Here is a 27997-nt window from a genome sequence, read left to right as displayed (position 1 = left end):
ACTGAGAGCCCAAATATCTCTATGCTGTCAAATAATAATGACAACATCACACTCCTCCATACTTTCCAAGAGTACTAGGGAAATTATAGTTTTAGACCTCAACAGTATTAATTTGAGCTATGGTATCATTTCTTTGTTTATGCATAGATCTCATTCTTTATGTTCACCATTTTTCTGGCAAATTTCTCCAACCCTAACTGGCTACATTACAGGCAATTAATACTAGAACTGACATTAGCATTTGGAAGTGCAGACTGCATATACTTCCTTTACTATTTTCCCTACTGAGCTACTTACTATGTACCGTATCTAAAATGTGTATCTAAATTTAATTAATTTCATTAGCTTCCTATTTCTAATTTATTTATTTATTTTAATTTGGAAAGTTTGTATTTCTATTTCTATCTGTAACTTCTGAAAGGAAGGATTTTTTTTTTTTTTTTATTTTTTTTTTTTTGTGAGCAGTCAGTATTTTCCAGAATAGGAATATATGCACATGGTAAAAAAACTATCATTAATGTATAGTGCTAACATTATTTCAGTGATTACATCTTTAGAAAAAGAAATTTCAAAGTAAAAACTAATATGAATTTTGATCTATTTTGATCTATTTTTTGATCTATATTGATCTATTGGATAATAAAATATTGATCTATTTGGATAAGAATTATTAAAAACTTTAATTAACATCTTTATTAAAATGAAAAAAAAAAAAAAAAAACAGCAAAATCTTTATCTTTCTTGAAGTACACCATTTTCAAAGGTAACCAAGTATCAAATATTTCAAGTGATTAGTTATAATTATTGGAAAGATATATATTTTGCCTTTCATATCATTACGTTAAACTAAGGCAAATTTAAATTTAAGTTAAGTACATTTAAATCTCACTGGCAACTAACTTCAAATGCTGTATATCTAAAAATGTTCTCTATGGCCAATCTGCCCATAGGAATAAAAACTTCTCTTTTCAGAACAACTTGGACAGAAAACTTATGCCTGCCTGCTTTCCAGTATCAGCAACGTCTTGTAGAGTCACAGTGGAAAGAGTGAGCAAGGGAAGTCAGACCTCTCTTGTATTCACTAGTCCTATGAATACTGTTGAACAAGTTTATCCATGGGTGTTATATTAGCTCTGCAAAGAGCTGGTGAACATATTTCTCCAGCTTATTGCATTACACTTATGGGTCCAATTGCTAGAACAGTAAGTAAGAACAACTGTAATATAATTAACATGAGCATTCTCTGGGTATACATCATATCTATTTGCACACAAGCACTGGGATGCAAAAAGGAAAATGGAAAAAGTACTTTGAGCAAATGTATAGAAAAATAAGCAAGATTCTTCAGCTCAACACGTGAGCTGTTTAAATGTGCTATAGTAGGATCACTGGTGGTAAACATGCCTCAGAGGTAAGTATATCCTTCACAAAAACATACAAAACTAATGGAAGCTAATGCATTTAAAAGAGACATCCATATTTACAGGTAAGCCCTGCAATATGATAAAAGAGATTTCCCATTGCTTGTCTCAACAACCAACTTGTATAGAACCCATCTATAACTCTTCTGTTGAACAAAGGCTTAGATCTTGCTGCTCTTTCTGAAGGTGAAGTGCAGTCTCCCTGATGAAGCTCACCAAAACTAATCTGCATTTGGGTTTTTAGCAATTTTATTTAACATTATCAATGGCAGGGAAAGTATCAACAAGGAAGTGAGAATTAAAAGAATTAAAACAAAGACAGTATGCTTGGGTCTGGAGCTCACAACTCAACAACCTTATGCCACACACTGTTTACTGCTCTATCAGCCATTTCAGTAACAGGCAGCTTGCTGGGAAGCTTAGTGAAAGTCCAGTGTTTGCTCTGAAAGTTTGAATACTATTGACCCTCAACTAATGGCAAGAATGCTAGCAACTATTTATAATCTGGGAAAGTAAGACTGACACCATAGTGAGGCAGAACATAAGAGTTGCCTCTAACATCCTAAGTGATGTCTGACATAATGGGTTACTTAACATGAGAAAGCAGATTCTGACTCCAGGTTTCAAAAACCCGAATGACATTTTTTTTGATATATTTCCTAAAATCCTCTGATTCTCATGATAAACTACAGAGACTCTTGTTCCAAACAGCCCTTCCTCAAATGGAAACAGATCAGAATGATAACTTGAATATTTGAAAGAAAATTCTATATGAGGAGGATATTGCAGAGACATCAGGCTCTGTTTTGTTCCTACTTATCTCAGTGTTTTCATTTAATTCACTTCAGCTGCTTTTGATACACCTGTCTGGCAAAGAGATTTCAGACTATCAATAAAAAAATTGATATTACCCTAGTACAAAAGAAGACATGCTTCTGAGATTGTCCTTTTTTTTTTTTCTTTCTTTTTTTTTTTTTTTTAAATCCAGTGCTTCTGTCCAACTATTTAACTATTTGCAGGCAAGAAGCAATTATTTTATAGTCAAAGATCAATTATCAAATTTTGTGTGCGTGATAATTCAGTGACTGGTAATCTTGCATTTATTTATTCTGTATGTGACAAAAGACTTTACAGCCAATCCTAGGATATTATATCTAACTAAACTACAAACTGACGTTTAAAATTTAGAAAAGAGCATCATATTAGACTAATGCAGAAAGCTGTAGGGTGAAATTCAAGGCAGTACAACTGGTCAGCTCAAAAGATAGGCCCTTGGTAAGCCCTGAATCTTTGTAAAGAGTTAGGGGTATTAGATTACATTTCAAGTCAAACACAACCTAGGAGCACCACAAACATGTCTATGCCCCAGTCAGAGACTGAAATACTATGCAGTAAGTCATAGTCAGGCAAGAGGGGCAACTGGATGAAGGGAAGAAATCTTAACATTACAAGTTATCTTCTGTCCCTCATAATGCATAGGAAATGAAGCTAAATCAGCCCAGTGAAGGTGGAGCTGTCAGACTAGATTGAGCTCTAGGACCTAAACTTTGATTGCTGTGAGGATTCGATGACTGTAGTTTTCAAGAGGGGCATATGAAATTGAGAACTTAATTACTTTTAATGGGAATTGGACGCATACTTCACGCAGTTTTCTTTAAAAATTCCAGGCACAGGAATATGAAGGGATCCTGTAGTCAACAGCCCTTAGGCAAGAATAGCTGTTGAACATCTCAGTAGAGGGAGGCCACAGATTTTATAATTACTTAATTAAGTGAAAACATAGGAATAAAGGCAGTTAAAATGACCTGAGTCCATTGCTGAAAACAACTGCTTTGCAGACAGTTGCTATAGAAAACCAACTTATGTAAGAGTGAGAATTTCAGATGTAAGCAACTTCTCCAAGTGCTTACAATGCAGTATCTCTAAGTTTTTCAGAGCTGGGGGCAGGTGAGAAAAGCCAGTTTGCTGAGGTTAATATCAGCCTTTGTGAGCTGCCCCTTCTTCCTTTCGTCTGCCTTTGCATTCTCCATTATTGTTAACCTGCTTTTCTAAACTCTAGACAAAAATAAATCTCTGGTTCACCTTCCTGTGCTGTCCTGAGACACCACTCATTTATAAAGATAATTAAGTTGGACTTTGTTAAAGAGACAGAAGTATTAAAAAGAAAAGGGAATGAGAGGAATAAAGAGAAGAAAAAGAAGAAACAGAAAACCTGAAAATCTATGTGCAAACTGCTTGTTAAAAGCCTGTGATGTGGATTAAAAAGCCCACGGCCTACTTTATAATTAATGAATTGTTATAATTGCACATACCAACTTATGTAGGCAACTATTAGTAAAGTGGTATCCCTAACCTCTTAAAAATATGCTTAAATAAGCATTGTCTTTGAGTAGCTATCTGAAGTGAGGGGATTTGTGGACAAAATAACAGTTAGAAGAAGAGGCAGGATGTTAATATCCAGGAGCTCCTTGTCAGAGAGACATATCTGAGGGATAGGATCTTTAATGCATTCATATCTCCTAAGATACATCATGTTAAGATGGGCAGAGAATGACAACAGAATGATTTTTCTGATTATGGTAAGCAACTCATTTATCAACAATACCATCAGTTTGTTCCTATCAATCACTACAAGTTGATATGGGATGGAAGTGGAAACTGTCAAACTATATAAAGGGCAGGAGGGAAAACAGTAATGAGAAAGTAAGCTTGTAGGAAAGGATAGAGAGGAAAATACAAATGAGTATTCAATGACTAAAGAAGATCTGGAAATAATCATAGGGGAGAAAAAGGTAAGCTTATATGAGGAGAAAATAAGAAAGAATCTTTGTTTTTTCCTTTTTTTTTCTTTCTTTTTTTTTTTTTCTTGTTGGTAACATTTCTAAGACTCAGTTCTCTAAAGAGAGCAGCTGACATTTTGTGAGACAGCAAGTTACTAGGGAAACGTACATCATGCTCTCTCATAGAGACTTATTTTGTTACAGTTCACAGAACCACAGAGGCACTGAAATTGGAAAGCATCTCTGGAGATCATCTATTCCAACCTCCTGCTCTGGCCAGGGTCTGGCACAGCAGGGGTGTGCCCAGGCAGGATGCAAATACTTCCAAGGATGGAGACTCCACCATCTCTTTTGGCAACCTTTTCCAGTGTCTGATCACACTCACAGGAAAAAAAAATATATCTTTCTTATGTTTAAATGGATTTTCCTGTATTTTAGTTTGTGCCTATTGTTTCTTCATGTTCCTTAGATCTGAAATAACAGGTTTTTGACAGGAACTCCATGATTTTAGTGAAATAGCATATATTCATGCATACACAGGCTTGTATTTGTGCAAAAGAAGAGCTACTGAAAATGCCAGAACTTAGTAGTCCTATGCACACATATTTGTATGCCGCATTATTTCATTTTCCCTAATTGAGTCTAGATGCAGTTATCCATATACTCAGTATTCAATATCATGCTCATTCATCAAAAGAGTAAGACAGTCACAGCATTATTCATTCTAATCATCTGCTAACAACATTTTTTTTTTTCCTCTTGCTTTGTATGAAAAATTACAGGCAGTTGCTTGGCATAGAGTCTTTAAATGTTGTAACTTGTCACCACTTAAGCTTCTGAGTCTGAAGACCTGATTGTAAATGAGACAAGAGGGCCCAAGAGGGTCACTCCAGAGGAGCCAAAAGAGGATGAGGTGAGAGACTGCTACCTGCATAGGCAACTCTGCCTTGACATTCAAAGGTAGCTTAATTTTTAGGCTATACTTGGTAAATGGAAAATAAATGGTAAATAGGACTTCTAAGACAGCATATTTTTATAAAGAATTGGCATGATAATTTAACTGGACTTAGACAGTTAAATCCTGTTTGAGATTTTTTTTTCTATGCCTGTGGATGTTTTCAAATTTTGTTCTGATTCTACCTTCAGGGCTTTATCCACAGCTTATTTGCAAGGCTCTGGACAGGCTACAGTGAGTCTATTGAGTCCTAATAACAGCCAGGAGCTGAACGTCTCTTCTGAGATGTTTAGTGCCTTCTGTTCCTACTTTACATGGGATGTTCAGCTCTTTCCACAGTATGAATTGGGCACTACAGCATTTAGATTCCTTGCTGAGCATTTCTGAAACAAACCCTAAAGATTTTGTATTCTTACTTGATTTCAAATAGCCAAAGATATAGAGGACACTGACTTGCTGATATATTTTTCCAAGGAGTTCTCACAAAACAGTCCTGTGTGCACAGGCTGTACTTGGGATGCTGAGAGTATTGAGGTCTGCAAGGTGATGTTTAGTAACACATGGATGCAAAATAACAACTGGTCTCTTCAGAATGTGTGTTCTTAAATAAATATGCAATGACTATAAGGAAGCTGAGAAATACACCTAACCTCTCAGAACACATAACCCATCTTTTATAATGCAGTTTCTAATGAATTTATACATTTGAAGTGTTTCTTTCCATCCAACACTTCTTGCATTCATGTGGACATCCTAAAACCAGTATTTGGAAGCCCTGAAATACACTAGTAATTTTTCATGCAATTGTTCATACATTATTTTCTGCGAAAATTACCAGCAAAGCCTACAGAAATAGGCCAGTCAGTGAAGATAAGCTATATAAATAAAACCTCAGCAAAAGCAGCAGAATGCTGGAATTGGAACCTTGAATAGCAACTGCTCCCAAATTGCAGGGCTGAATTCACTAGGCTTTTGCCATGTTGAAAGGGAACACCCTGAATGCTCAGACAGTACCCATCATGTTTTAATTGTGCAATGATGTTGAAGGAGAAATGCAACTGATTTTGCAGTGATTCAAGTTTTTGCATTTTGAAGAGCTTCACTATCTTACAGAATGACTTTAGAATCTTCCCTATAGACTTTCTCTGCCAGACTGTGGTAATATCAGTTCTACACAAAAATACTTCAGCAATTGCCTAATTCTTTAAGCTACTATCAGCCAGCATTTTAAGACTGCAGCAACAGAGCCTCAAGCCAGAACTAGAAAACTACATTATCCTCTCTTAGAAGATTTAGATTTACAAACAAGAAAAATAGTCATGCTCAAAACAGGAAGGAGTTTGCAAGACAGATGAACAAGCCTATCATGATATCGAAAATTACTACCCAGATGCAACAACAGCATACAAGGCTGCACTTTGTGTAGTATCTTAAATGGTTGAAGTCTGTTAGCTAGATCTGTTTTTTCTGCTGGACTGTTTGTGCCCTCTTCAGGATTTATAGTGAAATGAATAGACAAGGACTTGATTTATTTATACTTACTCATATAGTTCACACAATTGTACCTGAACAGTAGCTTGTTCCCAGCAAAGCCAAAGGGATAAACAATGGGAACAGTACCAGATCAGGAGGAGGAAAAAAAGTATCAGTTCAACTTAAAATCAGCTTGCTCAGTAAGAAAATACAGTTTATTCTGAAAAAATATTTAAAGAAAAACTGCATCTTCACAGCTGCAGTGGGCAAAAGGCCATGGTAGTACTCAGGAGAAAGTGAAGGGAGGCAGAAGGAATGCCTGGGAGGGAAAAGGATAAAGAATTTTAAGAGCTGACAAAGCACCTTGAGAATAATGTCAGAACTCTGCTATCCTACTAGTTTCATTTGTCCTCAGGCAGAGCAGAAGTGAGTTCAGAAAAAAATCCTTGTTTTTTTTTTTTTTTTTTTTTTTTTTTTTTTTTTTTTTTTAATCTGAGTTCATAGCTCCACTGTCCTGAAATAGCTCATTGCTAGTATCTCAAAATATGCTTGCTCAACATGCCAGAAGGCATAATACACATGAACCATTCAATACCCAGCAGCAAAATCTCTCTGACCCAGCACTAGGCAGGCCTCTGTGTTGATTGGGGTTGACAATCCTGAAACTTCTTTTGCTGGTATTGTCTTTTTTTTTTTTTTTTTTTTTTTTTTGTGATACTTCTGCAAAGCAAGTTCTATGTCCTCAAGCTTTGATGCTTAAAACACAGGATGTTTTTTCCTGTCACTTTACATGCTTTTGCTACTCATGAGCATGCTGAAAAGAGTGAAAATTTCATTATGAAAAATTCAAGATCTAGCAGATTGGTGAGGAAAATTTCATTTGTGTAAGGTAAATCTAGGATAAGGGCTTTTTATCTCCATTTGGTTTCTGAGCCTCAGATTTGCCCAGTTATGTTTCCAAACTTTCCTCTACCATCAGAGGAGTCTTCAATTCTCTTTTAAAATCAAAGGCTGAAAATCTAGTGCCATCTATGTGTTACAACAGCTCAAGTTTTAGGAACACCAAACACTGTGATATCTCAGTGAAAGCTGGCTATGCTGTCTTCATGCTCAGCACCCCACAAAGTGTTGAGCTTTGCGATTTGTGATTGCTTTCTTATATGGATTGTACCCACTGTTTAGATGACACCAGTGAGGTAATTTCAACTGGCAGACTCAGTGTGTGCCTTCAGAGCAGTCGTATGCTCACAATGCTTGCTAGAACTAAGTCTGAGACCAAAGCACCAGCCTGGCACACCTCCTGACCTGCTGCTGGCAAGTGCAGGGCTGACTGTGGTCAGAGGTTGGACACAGCTGTTTAATGCCTGCAGATTTAAGGTGATCTACTTGGAGGTCAAACAGTGGACGTGTACATGCCATAGGTATCTCAGCTGATAAAAGCACCTTCCCCAGTGAGTGTTCTCTGTGACAGCCTGCTCTCAAACCATTTCCGTGCAGTTTACACAAGACCAGGATAGCTATAAGAGCCAGAGAAATACCCAAGAGAGATTCCTGAGATATTTATAGTGGCCTGATTATGGATCTGGCTGATGGTGTGAATATACCTGAAGACAGGAATCAGCTGTAGTACACTGTGTGCTGTATGAGTTGAGGCTCACAAAAAGACAGTGCATGTCCTTTGTAGCATAAATATACCACGGCATCAGGTCACGTAGAGTGAGAGATCAGCATAACTTTTGTGCACTTGTTGTTGGTGTGACAAGCTCTACTCTAGGCTGTGCACAAATCCAGAAAACTCCTTAAATAAAAGTGTAAGCAAGTACAGCTTCAGACCTAAGCTCACTCATGGCTCACTCTACTAGGAAGAAACGTCAGAAGGTCAGGACCCCACACTTTCACCAGCCATACTGACTACCTTTGAATATGTTTGAAGTAGCTCTAAGCTCAAAATGCAAGATTGTAATGGGTCACTCTTCAGGAACGCATGCTCCTCTCCTTGCTTTTTGCAGTGGAAGGAAGCTGAACATACTCAAACACTTAACAGAGTTACTCTAAGATCCTAAAGTGGCTATTTTTACTGTTAGGATACCAAGCACTGGTAGTATAATGTATGGATCTTGCTATTTTTGCACTTCGTGAGCAATTCAGGTGATTTATTTATTTATTTTTAAATCCATCTAGAGGTCAAGGATCTCTACTTACATGCACTATTGTAGGAGCCAAATAAATAACCTGTAAATAATTCACATCAAATGCTGTTGAAAAACACCATAAGCTCTCCCTAAAGGCTTATTGCTATACAAATGCTTTGAGATATTGTTTCCTACAGAGGGGTTGGATGGAAGGAAACAACTACGCATACATACCTGGTAGCTTTGGGATCCCAAATTACGATGTCAGCATCAGAACCCACAGAAATTCTCCCCTTCTTTGGGTAAAGGTTAAAGATTTTTGCTGCATTTGTGCTGGTAACAGCTACAAATTTGTTTTCATCCATTTTTCCACTGTGCTGAAGAAGAGTACACAGAAGTAAACTCATTACTTTTTAGAATAAGGGAAGAAAAAATGCTTTTATTGTTGAAAAAGCTGGGATGAGTGACAGCTTTCTGCCAAAATCACATCACATCAATTTATTAAAGAGATTAAAAGAAAAATATCTGTCTCTGATGCACCTTCTGCAATGTACTTTCACTGAATACTAACTTTATGCTAGTTTACCTCATAACAAAAGGGGAAAAAAAGACAACATTACAGCTGTGGATATAGTTAAAAGTCAACTAGAATTGAATTTATTTAGCTGGCTTTTACTCTGTAGTCCTGTTCAGCAGTTTCCTCAGGAGACATAACATTTCATGAATATCGTGGTTTTGGAAAATGGTGATACAGTATTAAAGAAATGCAGACATCAGACTGACTAATAATGTGGATGTGAAAACTTGGAAGGGAGAGGCAAGACATGGTGTGTAATATAGAAAAGGAGATTTGCAAATCCTCTGCAGCAATAATGCAGAGGGTAGTTCTCTTCAGTAAATATTTGAGATTGAGAAGTACAAAAGACAGAGTGAGACACATCACCAAAATGGCAAACAAGAATGGATACACGTGTTTCAAGACTGGTCACTGCTACATAACTACCTCATCTGTGACTGTTGTTTGCTTAGAAAGCCAGCTACATTGGCAGTAATGGTGTGTATAGGCCAGTATAGGAATTTGAATGTCATAAAACCATGTTTGCATGGTTGCCTGTGAGCAGTCTTTGGAGAAGAAAAACATAAAGAAGCTGGTGAACATCATTATTCTAAATAACAGTGAGTGGGAAGGGAGGGAATCTTTCCAGACAAATTCTCACAGCTATATAGTATTTTACAAATAAGAAAATGGAGGATATTACTGACTGAAGAATCCTTTGAAAAAATTACCTTGCCCAACAGGACAAACTGTTCAAAAGTAGCACTGATGTACATATTTAAGTCTTACGTTCACACTAACCACAGATCAGATTAAATTACAGTTTACACCACAAAAAAAAAAATATCTCACTAGAGATATGCCAAAGGTGAAGGCAGGCAGATGTCATCTTTGTACACACAAATTGGAGATGAATTCTAAATAGAGATAAATAAGAGAGATTCTGAAACATGTCCTTACCAACGGTGTAAGGTAGATAATTTTACTATGACAAGTAAATATACTTTGTAGTGCATAACTAGAATACTTCCCTGCTGTGAGAGAACTTAATTAAAAAAGTTTAACAGGAGTCTCCAGAACTTGAGGGTATTGTGTCAGCCAGAGCAATCATAACACCCAGTACATGGCAGATCCCTCATCAGATTAGCCCACGTCCTCCCCCACCAGACTACCCCATATCCAAAAATCCTGGCCACTGGCCTTCATATTTATATTTGTTTAGAGGTTAAAGGATATTGTCCTGGGAAGCACTGAGCATTCTCACGATGGCACTGAAATTTTGAAGTCACTAGAACTTGAAGGTGCTCATCTCATCACACCACACGACTGAGACATAAATAAGAGAAACATTTCATATCTCTAGCTTGTTTCCTCTGCTTGAAAACACAAAATAGAAGTTGTCAGGCAGACACCCACTGTGGAAACTTCTCCAGCCGCTGTGCTTTAACACTGAAACAACAGCAGTCCTTCGCTGGTAAACAACAGAAATGATTCTCACATGCTATTTGTTAAGCAGCAAGAATCTTTTTCCATCTCCCAGGACCATAAAGCGTGAGTGAGGACCCTGTTATGGTCTCTGATCAAGGAGTTACCCTGTAATAAATACATTTGATAAAACTAAAGAGCTGATTCTGCTGAAAGACTATATTTTGTTGGAGATACAAATTACCTCCTTGTTCAGATATCTTGATATACTTACAACGCCTTTTTCCCATACGACTGACATCCGATCTTCCACGCCATTCACTCCATTAGGGATTTTAGTGAAATCATCCTTTCCCAGAGCTTTCTGGCATATGTCAAAAGTGCAATTGTCAGTCGCTGTCACAGACAGGTCAGCACTACGGAGAAACAAAGTACATTATGAACTGGATCATGTACCAGATAGTGCCACACAGGAAAATCCGTTGAGTAGATCCAGTTTTTCTGCAAAGAAAAACTGTTAATACCCTGTAAGCCAGTCTTCTGTTCCAACCTCTAAGACTAGTTTAACAGTGACAGCCAGTTTCTCTTCAGAAAGCCTGCAGAAGGCAATAAGCACCAAAACCACACTTAATTTGGATGTGTCAAAGGTGTCCCACAAATGCAGAACTGTCCCACTTCGCCCAGAGCAAAAGATTCAATGTCATCCTCCCTTAGAGCAATTTTGGATTGTGTCACTCCCTGTGAAGTTAACCCAGACTTGTACTACCACCAGTCAAACTGTGTTCAGGCATATATTCAAAGACTCTTAGGTCAAATTCAGCTCTTTTGTGGAGTTAGGGTTTATTGGTAAGTAAAATACCAGCAAAACACATTTCATTAACTGCTGATATCAGAAGGACACTTCTGTTCATAATTCCTTTTGAAGCAGATAGTATGAAGTGGACAAGATATATCTGCCTTCAGAAGACAGAGGGCTTAGTTTCTATGTAGCATCCAAATTTCATGTGAAAAACGGAGTTGACAACAAAAAACAGAACCTCTAGCTGTGACCACTTTTTACAAATTTCCCACCAACATACAGCCTTACTGTTCCCCTGGTTATTTTTCAATTTTTGCTGCAGAACTAGCAAGGCAAGGCTTATTGATTAAAATCATGTGGGGAAAGAAAGCCACAAGAGTTCAGAGAAACTAAATCTGAACAGTTTCTAATTTCTGTAACAAAAATGTTTTTATCTGTTGTTTCACCTTCCATTTCTCCTTCCTGATAATACAACATTCTGTACTTAGAAAATCTCCAGGGCATCAACCTGCTATTATACACTTAGAAAAAAATTGCTGAGTATTTGGGCATCAGCTGTCACTGTTTGTTCATCTGCTTACTTGGCCAGTAAGTTCATGAGGAAATCAGGAGTAGAAGGATCTGGTCTTAGTGGCGGACCCATTACATGTGCTGCAGCATGAGCCCAGTCTTTATTCCAGTAGTTGGTACCATCGGTGCCAAGACAAGCAGCAATAGTCTCCCCATAAACCACCTTTCCTGAAAAATGCAAAGGAATAGTATCATCATCAAGTAACATAAAAATGCATACCTTGTATTTTTCCCATTTCAGATCTTTTTGGTTATAATGGGTTTGAATTTAAACGACTGTTTCAAATTAAACACCAACATATGGAGGGACATAATAAACTAAGCTATAACACAGCATCTCTGTTCTGAATATTCTGCTGGTGATTTCCCAATATATTTTCTCATAAGAGCATTGCTTTGGCAAGCTTTTTAATTAAATTGTTGACAGATATATTATAATGCGGTTTACACATTGTTTACTAGGTGTGTGATTGAAATTTCAAAAGGAACATAGTCCTCAGTTGCACCAATTACATTCAAGATCCATATATTTCTTGGTAGCACCTGTTTGATGTTCTGAAATTATTGATGATGTAACAATGTGAGTCAATATATACAGCAAACAGACTTTTATAACTGTCAGGCTATAATTGCAGGCATGCTAACCAGGAAAAAAATGTGGCACCAGACATAAATCTAGAGTGTAAAAACATTTCCAAAATAAAAAAAAATAATATATATATATATATATATATATATATATAAATACTTCAATTTTACAAGTTATTTCCTGAACTTTAATTCCACGTGGCACAGTACTCTAGATTTCTCAGAAGAGGACCCCAGTCAAAACCAACTGCTAGCTTTTGGATAGAGCTAGTTCTATATGCGGGAGAAGATAGTGCCAACTGACCATGATGGTCTCCAAAGAACCAGAGCAAGCTAGGACCTCACACACCCATGCATAGGCTGCTTGGTGCTTATTAAAGGCAGTCTCTGCTGGATTCTAGCAGGAGCTTTCTCCTGCCCCCGCTCTCTGCAAACAGTGCATCTTACGATGGATCTCAGATTTCACTCTAGTGATCACATACCATTTTTATTAAAATTATTACATTACCCCAACTGGTCATTGCTTGGTACTACTAGACAGCGTTTTTTTTTTCTGTCTGAGTGTAAGTTAGGTATTCACCTGTACTGTTGGAAAACAACAAAGCAAACCATTGCAGATTCTTGCTGTGCATTAGGTTCTGGTATTTCTGTGAGCAGCTACACTTGCATAGGTAGTTTCTGAGGAGCTCAGCTCTTGTAAAAATATTTCCCAGTGTGATACTATCATTTCTTAAATCTTCTGTGCTAGACTTGCAAGAAGGCCTCATACCCATTTCTGAAGACTATATTAAATTCTATAGTTCTACTGTTATTTCTCCAAGGTTTCAAGACCTGCTCTGACATTACCATACATTGCATTTACTCCAAGTAGTAGATAGTACAACTTCTACCACAACCTAGGGACTCTCTATTAGCATTATTAATTTGCTCTAACACTCTCAGCATGCTCTGACATACTGAACCGATGTACCTGTGCTGATGCCTTGGCTTGGGGCATTTTAAGCTTCCAGTACCACTTATCTGCATACATTACAGATTTACACTTGGACTAAGAGGGAGACCACCACCATTTTTTGGTCTCAAAATAATGACTTAAGCAGACATTTGCCTTTTTTTTTTTTTCTTTTTTCTTTTTTCTTTTTTTCTTTTCATCTTATTTTCAAAACCTAAAGCACTGAATACAAGGCTATCCCTTTAAGTGATATGGACACTCAGTGAATAAGTCAGATTAGTATTTTTCTAATCCAGAGCTGCAGCAGAAGGGGGACCTTGGCCTTCCTTGGGCAACTCCAAATACAGTATTTGAAGAAAGGCTGCCATAAGCCTAGATAGATACAGAAAAAGTTCTGCATGCATACACAGTATCTCTTCTATTTTTCTGTTAGGCTTTTGACAGATTTTAATGAGCAAAGTCAGTGGAAAGGAGGGTATGTCTGTGTGTGCAGTCTTTCCTAAATGCATCTGAATGAGCTAAAGAAACTTCCATACAATGCAAACCTGAACTGTATATCATTAGGGCATAACTATACATGTCAAAAGTTATAATGGTAGGAAGAGAATAAATGTTTAGTTTCCATAAATAATTTCTTACTTCAGTCGCATGACATAAAAAATAAAAGATACTCTTCAAACTCATAGCTGTATATGCTGAATTGATTCTAACTCAGGCTCTGCAGGTGATGACGATATTTCTGCAGTCAGAATTTGACCTGAACAGCCCCTCTTGTTCCCATGAGTGGGAAAGAGTACAAGGCATTTCCACAAGTGACTTTGAGTATGAACACTGCAACTTCAACGGACTATATCTGGACATTCTGCTAACTGTGCAATTTCTTGCATTTCATTTGGGCCATGACTAGTCAGACTGAAGGGCACAATAATATCAAGATTCTGTTTTAATCCAAATAACAAGGAAATTCCACATTAAAGCTCTTTTAGCTCAGTTGGCTTCTGTCTGCTAACTCTGGCATAAAATTGGAGTAATGTGCTAATAAATCAGGTCTTTCCATTTGTCACGTTTTCCTGCATTCAACAAAAATATTAAGCAGCAAGTGTTCTTTTGTTTGGTCTTTCTGACATCTCTGAGCTTCTGGGAAATAACTAGATTTGGTGACTTCTTCATTACACATGAAACTGACTGGCAAGAGCTATATTCATATAAATTGTTTTATAAAAAAGAAGAGCAAAAAACTTCAATGTGCTGAGTAGAGGGGAAGAATCACTTCTCTCCATCTGATGGCAATACTTTGCCAGATTTGTTTATATCATTTATACAGTACTTTGAGAATTTACTTTTTTTTTTTTTTTTTTTTTTTTTTTGTGTGTGTGTGTGTGTGTCTGAAACTCTTCATTTCAAAATACTACCTTTAACTGAATAATGGAAAATAACTTTCTGAAATTTATAATAGTGGACAACAAACACAGACCAGTCTCACGAAAGCCTATAACTGTTTTTACCTATCTCTGTTGTACATTAGCTCTCCCTTCAAATTTCTTAATCAATCCTAGACTTCTATTTCCTAAGATATATACTCCCATGAGAATAGAAATTAATTATGGTAAGATGTTATGTGTTGTGATGCATAAATGCAAGCATTTGACAATTTTGACTGTATGAACCCAGGAAGCTATTAAATGCAATTTGCAGAACAATAAGTGTAAGTTGTTTCAATTTCTTTTTAAACACTGAAGAAGCATACTGATATAAAGTCATTTATCATACTGGCACTGCAGACTATTCCTATGCCTAACAATATTTTACAGTATTTACTATCAACATAGATTTTTTTTACATGATTACTGTGTTATAAATCACCACCTCCTGTCTTAGGTATTTTACGTTTACAGCCAGTGTTTTGTCTTTTTCTGAGTATTTTAAGTGTTGTTACAGTTTCTTGTAATTAACGTTGTCACCACACCTATGGATGTACAAAGAACTGTAAACGTATGGATACAATCCACAGTACCAGCAGCACTGTCATCTAGTGGAGAAACCTAACATAGCACAGTACCAAAAAATGTGCTTCTAAACAATATGCTGGTGATTATATTATAAACTTGAAACAGAAAAATCTTAGTATAAAAGTCATGATCAATACATATTCCACATAAATGTATTCATCTATTTTATCACAATAATGTCAGGCTGGTGTTGATAGCACTTTTGTCCAAGACCTCAGACTCTGCATTTTAGTATTAATAATCTATGCTGCTGGCAAAAGTATTGTCTAAAGTCAAGAAATGAGGAAACTGAGGTCTGTATGCATTTCATATAAGGTCAGATGAAAAGACAACAGGGAAAGATAACCCATAAGGACTCCGGCCCCCTAAATCACGGCCTCTGTCCTACTTATTCCACTCACATAATGTCCCTTCATAGTGCTGTTCCATAGGCAGCTCTGGGTGAACTTACGGATAGATGAGCATGTAGAAAAACCTGAATCCCTACAGCCTACAGACTGATTTTAGCCTGCCCGACAGCTGGCCAAGAGGGTCAGGCTCCCTTGGCTGGCAGAACTATTTGTGAACCCTGCAGTTTATGACTGGAGAAACCTTTCCCTGGAGGGAATTAAGACTTTTGGACACTGTCAACATCACCATGATTTCTGTTGCAGAACTTCTCACCTAAATGGCTGGTAAAGGCTTGAAGACTATAACTCAAGGGAGAGAAATAGCAATGCATATATTGTCTTGGACTGGTCATATAATTTTTAATGCAATGCTGTCTTGTCCATCATTGCAACTTTGGAGATATAGCATAAGGACAAAAAAGCTTGTTCTGGGAAGGAAAGGCTCAATCCCATTTGCTGTTCTGCCACACTGCTTAGCTCCACTCATGGACACCGATGTTTTAAGGTTTAAAGCACCCATGGACAAGTAGGACATTAATGCCCCTTCCTTTAATGCCATGGTCAAAGCATAAATGAATTAGGACTTTTACCTTCTCTTCGTGCACTGGCTAGCACCCTTGCTGCAGATTTACTCATTACATGGACAACAAAAAGGGGACAGTTTACAGCATTTGCTATGGTAATTGCTCTCTGTGTTGCTTCAGCTTCGACTTCCTCTGGACGTGAGAGAATATGCCCTTCAGGACCAGTTATTCCCATTGACAGCAACTTCTTAGAATTCTGGACATAAAAAACATTTAAGAGTCAGTTAAAGTGCAACCATGGTGTCATGAACATGTAGCCAGCCAAATGGATCCTAGACCAGACACTATAGTTAGTTTGAGAAAGAACAAGTCAGTTAGAATATTTTCAATTTCAGAGGAGTTATTGTTGTGTTACCTGAAATACACTATATCTTTCAATAAACACAGATTTCAGAATAACTAAGACTTGAGAGAACATGGTCCACTGGCTTTCAGTGGTAAATCACTGCTTTTGAAAATCCTAATTCTGTATCAATTTGTGTATCAGAAATGATCATAGCCAGTAACTGAGATGACAATACTAACCCCTCTTTAGAAAAAAATTGAAAGATCCTTACTAAGTACAAAGCTACACATCAAGAGCCTCTTGAATGAGGCTCTGAGGTTTAAAGAGGCAAGATTTTGTTCCTATATTATTACAGGAGTTTATGCTTGGCTGATTTGGGATTACTTAGCAATAAATTCATTTCTGTTATGGGACATGGTCAAAGTCAAAGCACTTTTAACTAGAATAGTTGAAGAAACTCAAAGATATCAGACTGTACATGTACTCCAAGTGCCTCTACTTATCAGTGAGATATTAGCATCAAGTACAAAGTGAGGCTGTCCGTGCACAAAGGAACCTTGAACTTTTGTGCCCAGAGAAGCTTCCTCTGTACTTCTGGATTTGGTCCTGTTAGATGACATGACTATGTTTGGAGAGACCAGGTATAAGACCAGGTATCATACACCTGACATGTAAATGCTTGTCCAAGTGTTCCCCCTTCAACCTGGCCCATGGTCAGTCTCTGATGCTTTCTTCATCAGCCAAATATATATCATAGAATCATAGAATCATAGAATATCCTGAGTTGGAAGGGACCCTTAAGGATCATCAAGTCCAACTCTTGACACCGCACAGGTCTACCCAAATATATATTATATTGCAAGTGTGTATGTTATTCTGCAAGCATAACTCTCATTAGAACAGGTCCATTTGTTTCCTGTCTGTCCTGAACCCAATACTCCAGCTTAAAATTTCTTGGCCCACCACAAGCATCATTTGGGATTTTGGCCGAGATGTTTGTCTTTAGTTCCCTGGAAGTTAAATAGGGGAAAAAGTCTTTCCCTATGTTACAATGATCTATTGAAGTGCTTAGATAACTAGTTATATTCCTGAATTTGATGGATAAAATGATAAATACTTACCTGTGCAATCAGGTCACCATTCTCTGCATGGACTTGAGCAACTGCTCCAAGTTCCCTACAGTAGGAAAAGGCTTCATATAATTCCTCATCATTGAGCATGTACACATCTTTATAGGCCATAAACATCTTGAAGGAGTTGACACCCTTGTTCTCAACAAGACTTTTCATTTCTTCCTTCACCTGAAAGACAGTCAGCAATTCTCACAAAACAGCAATATAAAATTTTACCTGTTAACTTTCTACAAAGAAATTGAAAGTATGAACCAACAACAAGCCTTTGCAGAATCACAGAATCACAGAATTGTAGGGGTTGGAAGGGACCTCCAGAGATCATTGGGTCCAACCCCCCTGACAAATCAGGTTCCCTAGAGCAGGTTGCCCAGGTAGGCACCCAGATGGGCCTTGAATATATTGAAAGAAGGAGACTACACAATCTCCCTGGGCATCCTGTTCCAGTGCTCTGTCACCCTCACCGTGAAGAAATTCTTTCACATGTTGATGCAGAACTTCCTGTGATCCATTTTGTGGCCATTGCCCCTTGTCCTGTCCCCACAAACCACTGAAAAGAGGTTGGCCAAATCCCACAGAATCACAGAATTTCTAGGTTGGAAGAGACCTCAAGATCATCGAGTCCAACCTCTGACCTAACACTAACAGTCCCCACTAAACCATATCCCTAAGCTCTACATCTAAACGTCTTTTAAAGACCTCCAGGGATGGTGACTCCACCACTTCCCTGGGCAGCCTGTTCCAATGCCTCACAACCCTTTCAGTAAAGAAGTTCTTCCTAACATCCAACCTAAAACTCCCCTGGTGCAACTTAAGCCCATTCCCCCTCGTCCTGTCACCAGGCACGTGGGAGAACAGACCAACCCCCACCTCGCTACAGCCTCCTTTAAGGTACCTGTAAAGAGCAATAAGGTCACCCCTGAGCCTCCTCTTCTCCAGGCTGAACAAGCCCAGCTCCCTCAGCCGCTCCTCGTAGGACTTGTTCTCCAGGCCCCTCACCAGCTTCGTCGCCCTTTTCTGGACCTGCTCAAGCACCTCCATGTCCTTCTTGTAGCGAGGGGCCCAAAACTGAACACAGTACTCAAGGTGCGGCCTCACCAGAGCCGAGTACAGGGGGACGATCACCTCCCTAGCCCTGCTGGTCACACTGTTTCTTATGCAAGCATAAGATCCCATTGTCTCCTACACTTTAGGTATTTATAAACATTGATAAAATCCCCCCTCTCTGTCTTCTTTTCTCCAGTCTGAACAGACCCAGGTCTCTCAGCCTTTCCTCATAAGGAAGATGCTCCAGGCACAGTATCATATTTGTGGCCCTCTGCTGGGCTCTTTCCAGGAGATCCCTGTCTTTTTTGTACTGGGGAGCCCAGAACTGAACACAATACTCCAGGTGAGGCCTGACTGGGGCAGAGGGGGAGGATCACCTCCCTTGACCTGCTGGCCACACTCCTTTTAATGCACGCCAGGATCCCATTGGCCCTCTAGGCTACAAGGGCACACTGCTGGCTCATAGCCAACCTGTCGTCCACCAGGACCCCAGGTCCTTCTCCTCAGAGCTCCTCTCCAGCAGGTCATCCCCCAGCCTGTGCTGGTACATCTGGTTGTTCCTTCCCAGGTGCAGAACTCTACACTTGCTCTTGTTAAACCTCATTTGGTTTCTTCCTGCCCATCTCTCCAGTCGGTCCAGGTCTCACTGAATGGCAGCACAGCCTTCTGGAATGTCAGCCACTCCTCCCAGGTTTGTGTCATTGGTGTACTTGCTGGGGGTGGGCACTATTCCCTCATCAAGGTCATCGATGAAGATGTTGAACAGGACCAGACCCAGCACTGACCTCTGGGGAACACTGCTAGTCACAGGTCTCCAGCCAGACCCTGCACTGCTGATCACCACCCTCTGAGCTCGGCCAGTCAGCCAGTTCTCAACCCACCTTACTGACCACTCATCTATCCCACACTTTCTCAGCTTACTTAGCAGGATGTTGTGGGAGACAGTATCAAAAGCCTTGCTAAAGTCAAGGTAGATGATATCCACTGCTCTCCCCCCATCTACCCAGCTGGTGATGCCATCACAGAAATCAACGAGGTTGGTCAGGCATGATTTCCCCTTGGTGAATCCATGCTGACTACTCTTCATAACCTTCTTCTCTTCCAATTGCTTGGAGATGGCATCCAGAACAAGCTGTTCCATCACCTTTCCAGGGACAGAGGTGAGACTGACTGGCCCGTAGTTTCCTGTATCCTCCTTCTTGCCCTTTTTGAAGACTAAAGTGACAATGGCTATCCTCCAGTCTTCAGGCACCTCTCCTTTACTCACCCCTCAAACATATATTCAGTCCTAACAGTCCAAGTTGCACATTTAAAGGTTGATTTATACTATTCCTCTTGTATTAAATTGCTTCTCAAAGTATACAAACGAGCCCAACTATAGTGCAGATATTGGAGGTACAAACTGATTGGAAGGGAATGCTTTTTAAAAACTATAGTGAAGTATAATTTTATTCCAATGAAAACCTCCTGATATTGAAAACACTTTGTCCAATATCAACATCTATGTATCCAACCTATAACACAAAGCATGGAGATATGTAAAAATTTGATTTTCAAAATTGAAACCTAACAGTCTCCTGGCAAATCACAGTGACAGAAAGGTTCTTATCTTCTAGAGCTGTGTTCTAATGCTAAATGACACACACACAGCCCTTTGAAATATTTTGTCCCTAAACTAAACAGCTCCAAAACTCTATATGCAAGCCTGCTTTCTTTCCTATATGCACTTCTTGATAAGATTCCCTACTTCTTCTCAAGTTTGTGAAACAAAATTGTATATCCCAAGGAAGAAAGAAAGATATAGATTTTACCCAAAGGTTTCTTGTGCAGTTAGTTAGATACAACTATCTATTAACTAACTTTGTCTCTTCCTTCCCATCAAAATGATGGTGACAGTATTTGGTGTGCATCTATGATGCTCTTACAGTTTCCATGTGATTTTTTTGAAAAAGTAAAATGTTGTATTTAATATTTTCTCTAATAATATGTTTGGATCTTCCCAAGAAAGGTGAGAGATTAATAAAAAAAAAAAAAAAAAAAAAAAAAGAAAGAAAAATGTGGGGATTCACCTGGGAGAGGGGTGGGAGCATTAGCTTTAGTGGAAATTATCAAAAAAGTAAATACTGGACATAAGACCCTACTCTGGCATAAATGTGGAAGCAAAAGGCATTTCTTTTTCATGTATTTTCTTTATCACAAATTGCTAATACTAAAGGAAGGCATTCTACAGAATGTATGATTATAACAAAGACTTCAAAGTCTGAGGATTTAGTAGCAAATGGGAAGGGTATGATATACCAAACTCCTCAACTACTTTATCCAGGTCTTTTATGGCTACAAAACATCAGAACTTTTATTTTTTCAGTCTTGGCTTTAAAAAGCAGAAGTTAAACTTCTTAACACAAAACAGAGCATTTAGCTGATTTACACTTCCCTAGTTTGACTAGAATTTTCAGTGTAATTCCACTTTTCTCTAGTAAGGCTATTTCAAATGCTTATTCCTCAGACTTCATTGGAGAATTTATTGCATGCCTTTGCTTTAAGCTAGAACTTGGAGTCAGTCTGTTTAGTGTTTAGCGCACAGAATACCAAAGATGGAGTGTTTGCAGAGTGAAGGCTTTGGTTTACGTATTTTAAAAATAAAAAATTAGAGGAAGTAGTCATACTTCATACTTAAAAATGGAATTTACTAAGTATATTTCTGACCGATGCAAGTTCTCTAAGTGGTCTTGTATAACATCAGTCAAGTACATGAAAAGTTCATTTCCTCAGTAGAGCTTTCAGGCAATCAGCAAACATTCACACAATGAGGATGATTCTCCCATACTGAAGTTCCAAAAAGATTTTCTGGATAATCTCACATTTAAGAAATTCTTGCCTCTGATTCTGTTTTACTTTAAGGAAGTATTACTGCATACACTCAGGAATAAAATTCTTCCTTTGCAAATAAAATTAATTGCCACATTTTTCATATATACCCTTATTAATACACCGTCCCTACCCCAAACCCGAGACTTAAGATGAATGTAGCTTATTGAGTATTCAGGTAAAATAAAAACAAAAGCCCTCTTGTCCTTTTTGGTCTGGCTGGTCTTAACTTTGCACAACCTGCTTCCTTTTCCTTTAACCTCATGTAATATTATCCACAGATGTAGGTTATCTGCAGACTTTTCTTTTCAAATACACATACTTTTTATAAAGTGTGGACAATTCCAAATGTAGTTTGCACATACAAAAACAGGTTAACTATAACACTGTAGGCAACTAAATTTACCACCTGAGGACTTAATCAAGGCAGATGTGGTACGAATTCAGGGAATAGATAACCATGTTTGTATCTACCTTGTTGCTCCACCATGTAACTGCCACATGCAATGAATAATCACAGCAGACTTTCGGGTCTGCCCAGCTTTTCCACAAATCAAAAGCTTCAATAAGAGAGGAGCCTTTTTGAGGAATGGCAAAGTCGATGATCATAGTGGTGCCTCCCGCTACAGCAGCCTGAAAGGAAAATAGTTAATATTTAGCAATCAGTGAAAAAAATGCATAGTTCCTCCTACCCTCTCTGATTCCCTGTCTAACAGTTACATATTGATACACTGAAAAGCCAGAAGTCAATGCAGTTTTCTTGAGTGAAGTCTGAACTTGCAAAATGATTGTTGACATTAATTTTGGTTCCTTTGAGAAGGATGTTCATTTGAGAAGGAAGTTTTTGCACTTATAATCCTATCAAAGATTTAGAAATGAATAAGCAGCGTGCATCAGTGAGTATTCTTAAGAGGATGGGATCACAGAGAAAGAACACCAAAAGACCACAAACAACTTGAGATATGCTTACTCAGAGTCTACTTAGTTGAAAAAACAAGCCCGTGTAACAAAACAGCATTAAGGAACAGGTACACAATGGAAAAAGTAGTTTATAAATCCAATATGAGAATCCCCAAATTCCTGAACTCCTAACTACTAAACTCCTAACACCAGAAGGATTTAAAAAGTGTTTTGAAATTATTATTTTTTACTGCAGGGTACTATTTTGGAAAACTGCACAGCAGATTTCCAAAAAGGCCAAGATATTTACAGTTTCCATATAGATATATGTAAGTATATAAAATCTTATTTTATATTAGTTATGAGGATAAAATTGCTTTTTAATGAAGAACTTTCATTCTTCTTTACAGACAACTGAATTCTACGTTTTCTTCCTTTGAAGGCACTCTGGTAGTCACTGTCACAAACCACATCTTGGGCTAGGGGAAATGGATACAATAAGGCAATTTCTTTGTTGTAATTGTTGCTCTCTTTCAAATTAGTCAGAGAAATTGTCTTATTGCTCTGAACAACATCCCTTTGCAAAACAGGTATTCAGATCAAAACACACACAGTTTAAATTCATGCTACTTTATTCTATTTCTAAATCAATCCTCCTTTCTCTAAAAGACATTTGTTTGGCTCTGTCTCATTAAAGCTCATAAATCCTTCCTTATAAAGTTCTAATATTTCTTTTAATTAAGAAAAAATATTTGGCTTGCCCCCATGCAAGTGATTTATTTATTTATTTATTTATTTATTGTAACAAATTGTTTTGTATATTTCAAATAATTGTCTTAGCAGTCAGGAGTGAAATTGTAAATATGTCAGTATATTTAGAAAAAAAAATGGAGAATGACAAATATTTGTGATTCTGTGATGAATTCAACAATACATTGCCTCCAAGAAAAGTTGTTCAAACTTCAATTTTTTTTTTCCAATAAAACATCTTGGTTTCTTAATTTTTAAGTAGGATTTAAACTTCAAGAGTATTTGTAAGCTTACAGGAAAAAAAAAAGTCACAGGTTCCACAACTCCTACCAAAGTATCATTTTTCCTATAACATTTATAAATAGAAGTATTCCATGCCTTTATTTATTCAACTGAATGGACAAATCTTAGCTTATCACTGTGTTCATTTCTGTGATAGCTGGAACACAACTTTGTCTCTATGATTTTCCTGCCAAGATATTTTTTAGATAACAACCTTGGGTAAACAACTCTGAACACTTTCCACACTTTGACCTGGGTCAAAAATCTAATCCAATATCTAACTTTGTGACATCTGATCACTAGATTAGATCTAGAATCTTCCATTAGTCACCCAAGTGACTAAGGACATACTGTTTTGTGTATGCAGGCTGTGTTTTAGAGCTTCTGTGCCAAATGCCTTCAGTGGAAATAATTATTCAGAAAAAAACTACATGCTAATTCAAATTATTACCTTCTTTTTGCAAGTTAGCAAGGAATTCATCTCCCCTAATTTGGGATTTCATAGCATGGGCACCTAAATTTGAGTTAGTCCAAATCTTTGATTTTCTTAATGTCAATGGAGGCACATTAAAGAATGGTCTTCAAAGAGAAATAAAGGATTGTTGCACAATAAATAAATAAATAAATAAACAAACAAATAAATAAATAAATAAAATTATATGTTTCTGAACGCTAAGTCATGTAAATTAAGTATTCCAGAAATCAGAATTCAGCCAGGAAACCTAAGTTGTGATGTCTGTAGACAAGCAGAACAGACATTGTGGACTTGGGGTTTCTTTCTATCCATTTATCACAAAAAGCAGTGTGAAGACCAAAATCTGATTGTGGAAGCCATTTCCATAACTAAAATGTGTTGTGAGGCCCATATAATAGATTCCTTTGTTTCTACCAGATAGCTAAGGAAGATACTGAGCGCGGGGAACAAAACTGCAATGATCAATTTTAAAATCCTTTTCCAGCTGTCAGTTCTGGAGGTGGAGATTCAGTGGTGTATTTTCTACCTTATTTTATGTTTGACTTGTAGAGACATGGTATGTTTGGCAGAGAAGCCATTTACCTATGGTAGAAAAGATCTGCTGTGATGGACAAAATATTTTTTGTCAAAGTTTTGCTGAATAATTACACCCTATTTTAATGAGTTACCATAACTTCCCTGTGCATTCAGAATAACAATTCTAGTCCTTAAAGCTATGCAGTGCAAAATATTTCTATTCCAAATAACAGCAGCAACATCAGCAGATCTATCTTGAATTGGAGTAAATACTGTTATTGAAAGAAGCATGACAGCAATTTAAGGATAATATACAGGTCATTTGTATTTCTCCCTCCAGTACTCTGGGTGACACATCAAGAAAAAAATAAAAATCCTTGTTAGAGCATGAAAATATACAATTAATCCACTTAGACAGTCCAGCTCAAACCCTTATAACATGACAGGGCAGGAAAGAAATGAAATCTCCTGTGGAAGAATAGGGTCAATCTAAGCAGGACTGCAAAAGGCTTGGAAGGCTTTAGTGGTTTCCACATCACATCATTCATTAAAGTGAGTTGAATTTAACTTATTTCAACTATTTTAAAGAGGCAAGTAAGTATTTTGCGCAACAGAAAAAGATCAGTGAAAACTATTTAGTTAGAAGGGACACATTTTTTTCTCATTCTTAGCAAACCTCAGTTCTGCCATGAGAGGGGCAGGTTATAACAGGCTCTCTGAGGATGCTGGCTAACAGACAAGCCATTTGACATGGCAATGTGGTCCCTTCTGTGGGCAAAGGATTTCAGCCTGTACAGCAAAGCACTTAAAAATAGCTTACAAATTTCAGGGAGCTCTTTATGAGTATCTTTACTGTATAGAGATGATGCTTTTTTGATACTATTAACTAATATACTGCAGGTGATATAATGATATCAGCTAAAAATTTGAGAAAAGAACTCTAAGCACTTAAGTGGGAGAAATTAAATACTTTTAGAAAGCATATTTGAACTGGATGTTCACTGAGACAGTAAGTAGAGAAGTGAATGAGAGATGAAAAACTCGCATTCCCCCAAGCTAACAGAGGAGAAAGATCAGATTACCACAGAAGTGTTCCCAGCACACCGGGGGAGTTAAACTGTTGCTTTAGGTTAACCTTTGATCAGAAAAGTATGAAGCTCCTATGAAGGCATGTTGTATTTGGCATGGTGACAGCCAAGGTAAATGAGTGTTCTTTACACTTGCTACCTGCAGATAGCAAGGTCTCTGAAGGAACCCAAATAACATGCTGGTGGAAGGTAGACCTCTGGGTACCCTGACAACAGCCCAGGACAGCAAAAATTGCCTGTGCTTGATGGATACTCTTTCCTCTCTGTTAGCATTAATATACATAATCAGCAGATACATATAGATCTCCAAGAAAGCCCAGATGCACACATAGACATGCATATGTGCACTAACATAGTTACACACACCCACCTTTGTGCCTGTATGGAAGTCATCTTTTGACTTGCTACCCATAAAAGGGAACTGCATGTGTGTATGAGTATCGATGCCTCCGGGGATCACCAGCTTGTCAGTTGCATCCAGCACGGTGAGTCCAGTGGGGGGCTCGGGGTTTAGGTTTGGTCCCACTTGCTGCACAATTCCGTCCTCCACGTACACATCAGCCACCACAGACTGGTCATCATTCACAACTTTTCCCCCTTTGATGAGAAGTCTCTGCTTTGACATAGGAGCCTAGAAGATGGTGATAAGACTCAGCTCAGAAAATTGCTCTTGCCAGAGAGCACTTCACTGCCCACCCTTCTCACAGAGCCGTGTGCTATCTGAAAATGGCCCTAAGCACACAACACACAGGGTTATTTAAACAGAAATCAGAGGAATTGCTCCCTTGGCCTTTGGCAGCTCCACCTACCTACTGCCTTTGGGGAGGCACCAGTGACCAGTGGCGTGCAGTGAGCTGAAGCAGACAGCCTGCCTCTGGCCATTTCTGCTGTAGTTCTCTTTACAGGAAGGGGGAGGCAGGCTTTCGGGAGAGTCCAGCTGGTTTCTCATGGCACTGGCTTGCAGCCCTGCCCTGTGCACATTTGAAACATGATGGGCCATTTGGGAAATCGGGCAGTTCACGGATTTGTGATGCCCAAAGGTGACCGTAGCTCTATGTGGTGGTGTTTGAGCACCCAAGGGTGACATGAGCTCTCTGGCTGGGGAGCCCAAGGGTGACTTGAGCTCTCCATGGAGGTGGCTGAGGAGCCTGTGGGACCGAGCACAGGGGCCTTGAGAGCCCAGGGCAGCAGGGACCAAGCTTTACTTGAGTCTCCACAGCCCAATGTACTGGGGGCAACCTGAGTCCCCTCCAGAGGACATAAGCCATCAGCAGCCGCTGCCAAATCATGTTTTAGAAGATACTCTAGGGGATGGGCCCACAACCCTGGGGACCCAAGCACAGCTCCCCCCCAAATGCCGGTACGCAAACACAACGGTCATTGGCAGGGGAAGAGGGCAGCCCTTGGGGGGGGGGGGTTTCTGGGCACCAAGGCCTCTCCTCACCTCAATCGCTGGGGGCGCTTGGCTGCCGTCAAAGGACCACATGAAAACCATCTTCCGGTAGCTGTTGCCTTGCGCCATTATGCCTGCTTCCCCTGTTGTCCCTGCTTCCCCTGTTGTCCCTGCTGTCCCCACCAGCTGCGTTCAGAGTGGCCGCTCCGTGCTCTCCCCCCACCCACCCTGCATTGTTGCCCGTACAACTGCCAGCGGGCCCCGCCTGGCCATGGCCCATGGCCCCATCCTCTGGGTCCCGTAACTGGACCTTGGCCAGCACACAGGGCTGGTGGTGGCCCCTTGGGCTGGGAGGGCCACAGGAGGGAAAGAGAGACTTTGGCGAGTTTTTTTGGGAAAAGGGCTGTCATGAGCCCAGCTGGAAGGGCAGCTTATGCCTTGGCCCAGAGGGAGAGGCGAGAAAGTGAAAGTAAGGTGGGGCAAAATGATCTTAAAACTTGGACAAAGAGAAAAGGAAAGAACCACAATGTAACTATTTACAAATGCTGTTACTGCCTTACAATTGTTTTGCATCTCATGTCTGTTTTGTTTTTAATTTCCTGTTCCCCATGGACATAACAGTGCCTCCT

General features: G+C 38.8%; 1 protein-coding gene across 1 annotated transcript in view; it reads right to left on the bottom strand.

Moving 5' to 3' along the window:
• LOC101796480 (dihydropyrimidinase) overlaps positions 1-27599 on the bottom strand; it is a 32730-nt gene extending 5131 nt beyond the window's left edge. The window contains exons 1-8 of the mRNA XM_027452586.3: positions 27420-27599; positions 26346-26606; positions 22439-22597; positions 18041-18220; positions 16640-16829; positions 12123-12279; positions 11017-11158; positions 8996-9138 (exon numbers count right to left, since the gene is read on the bottom strand). Of these exons, the coding sequence (XP_027308387.3) occupies positions 8996-9138; positions 11017-11158; positions 12123-12279; positions 16640-16829; positions 18041-18220; positions 22439-22597; positions 26346-26606; positions 27420-27497 (1310 nt within the window). The 5' untranslated portion in view covers positions 27498-27599. The remainder of the gene's footprint in view (positions 1-8995; positions 9139-11016; positions 11159-12122; positions 12280-16639; positions 16830-18040; positions 18221-22438; positions 22598-26345; positions 26607-27419) is intronic.
• Between the last annotated feature and the right edge of the window lie 398 nt (positions 27600-27997).

The sequence above is a fragment of the Anas platyrhynchos genome, chromosome W, assembly GCF_047663525.1.
Source record: "Anas platyrhynchos isolate ZD024472 breed Pekin duck chromosome W, IASCAAS_PekinDuck_T2T, whole genome shotgun sequence".
NCBI lineage: Eukaryota > Metazoa > Chordata > Aves > Anseriformes > Anatidae > Anas > Anas platyrhynchos.
Note: the sequence above shows the minus strand (reverse complement) of the source record. Positions and strands in the feature narration are given on the sequence as shown.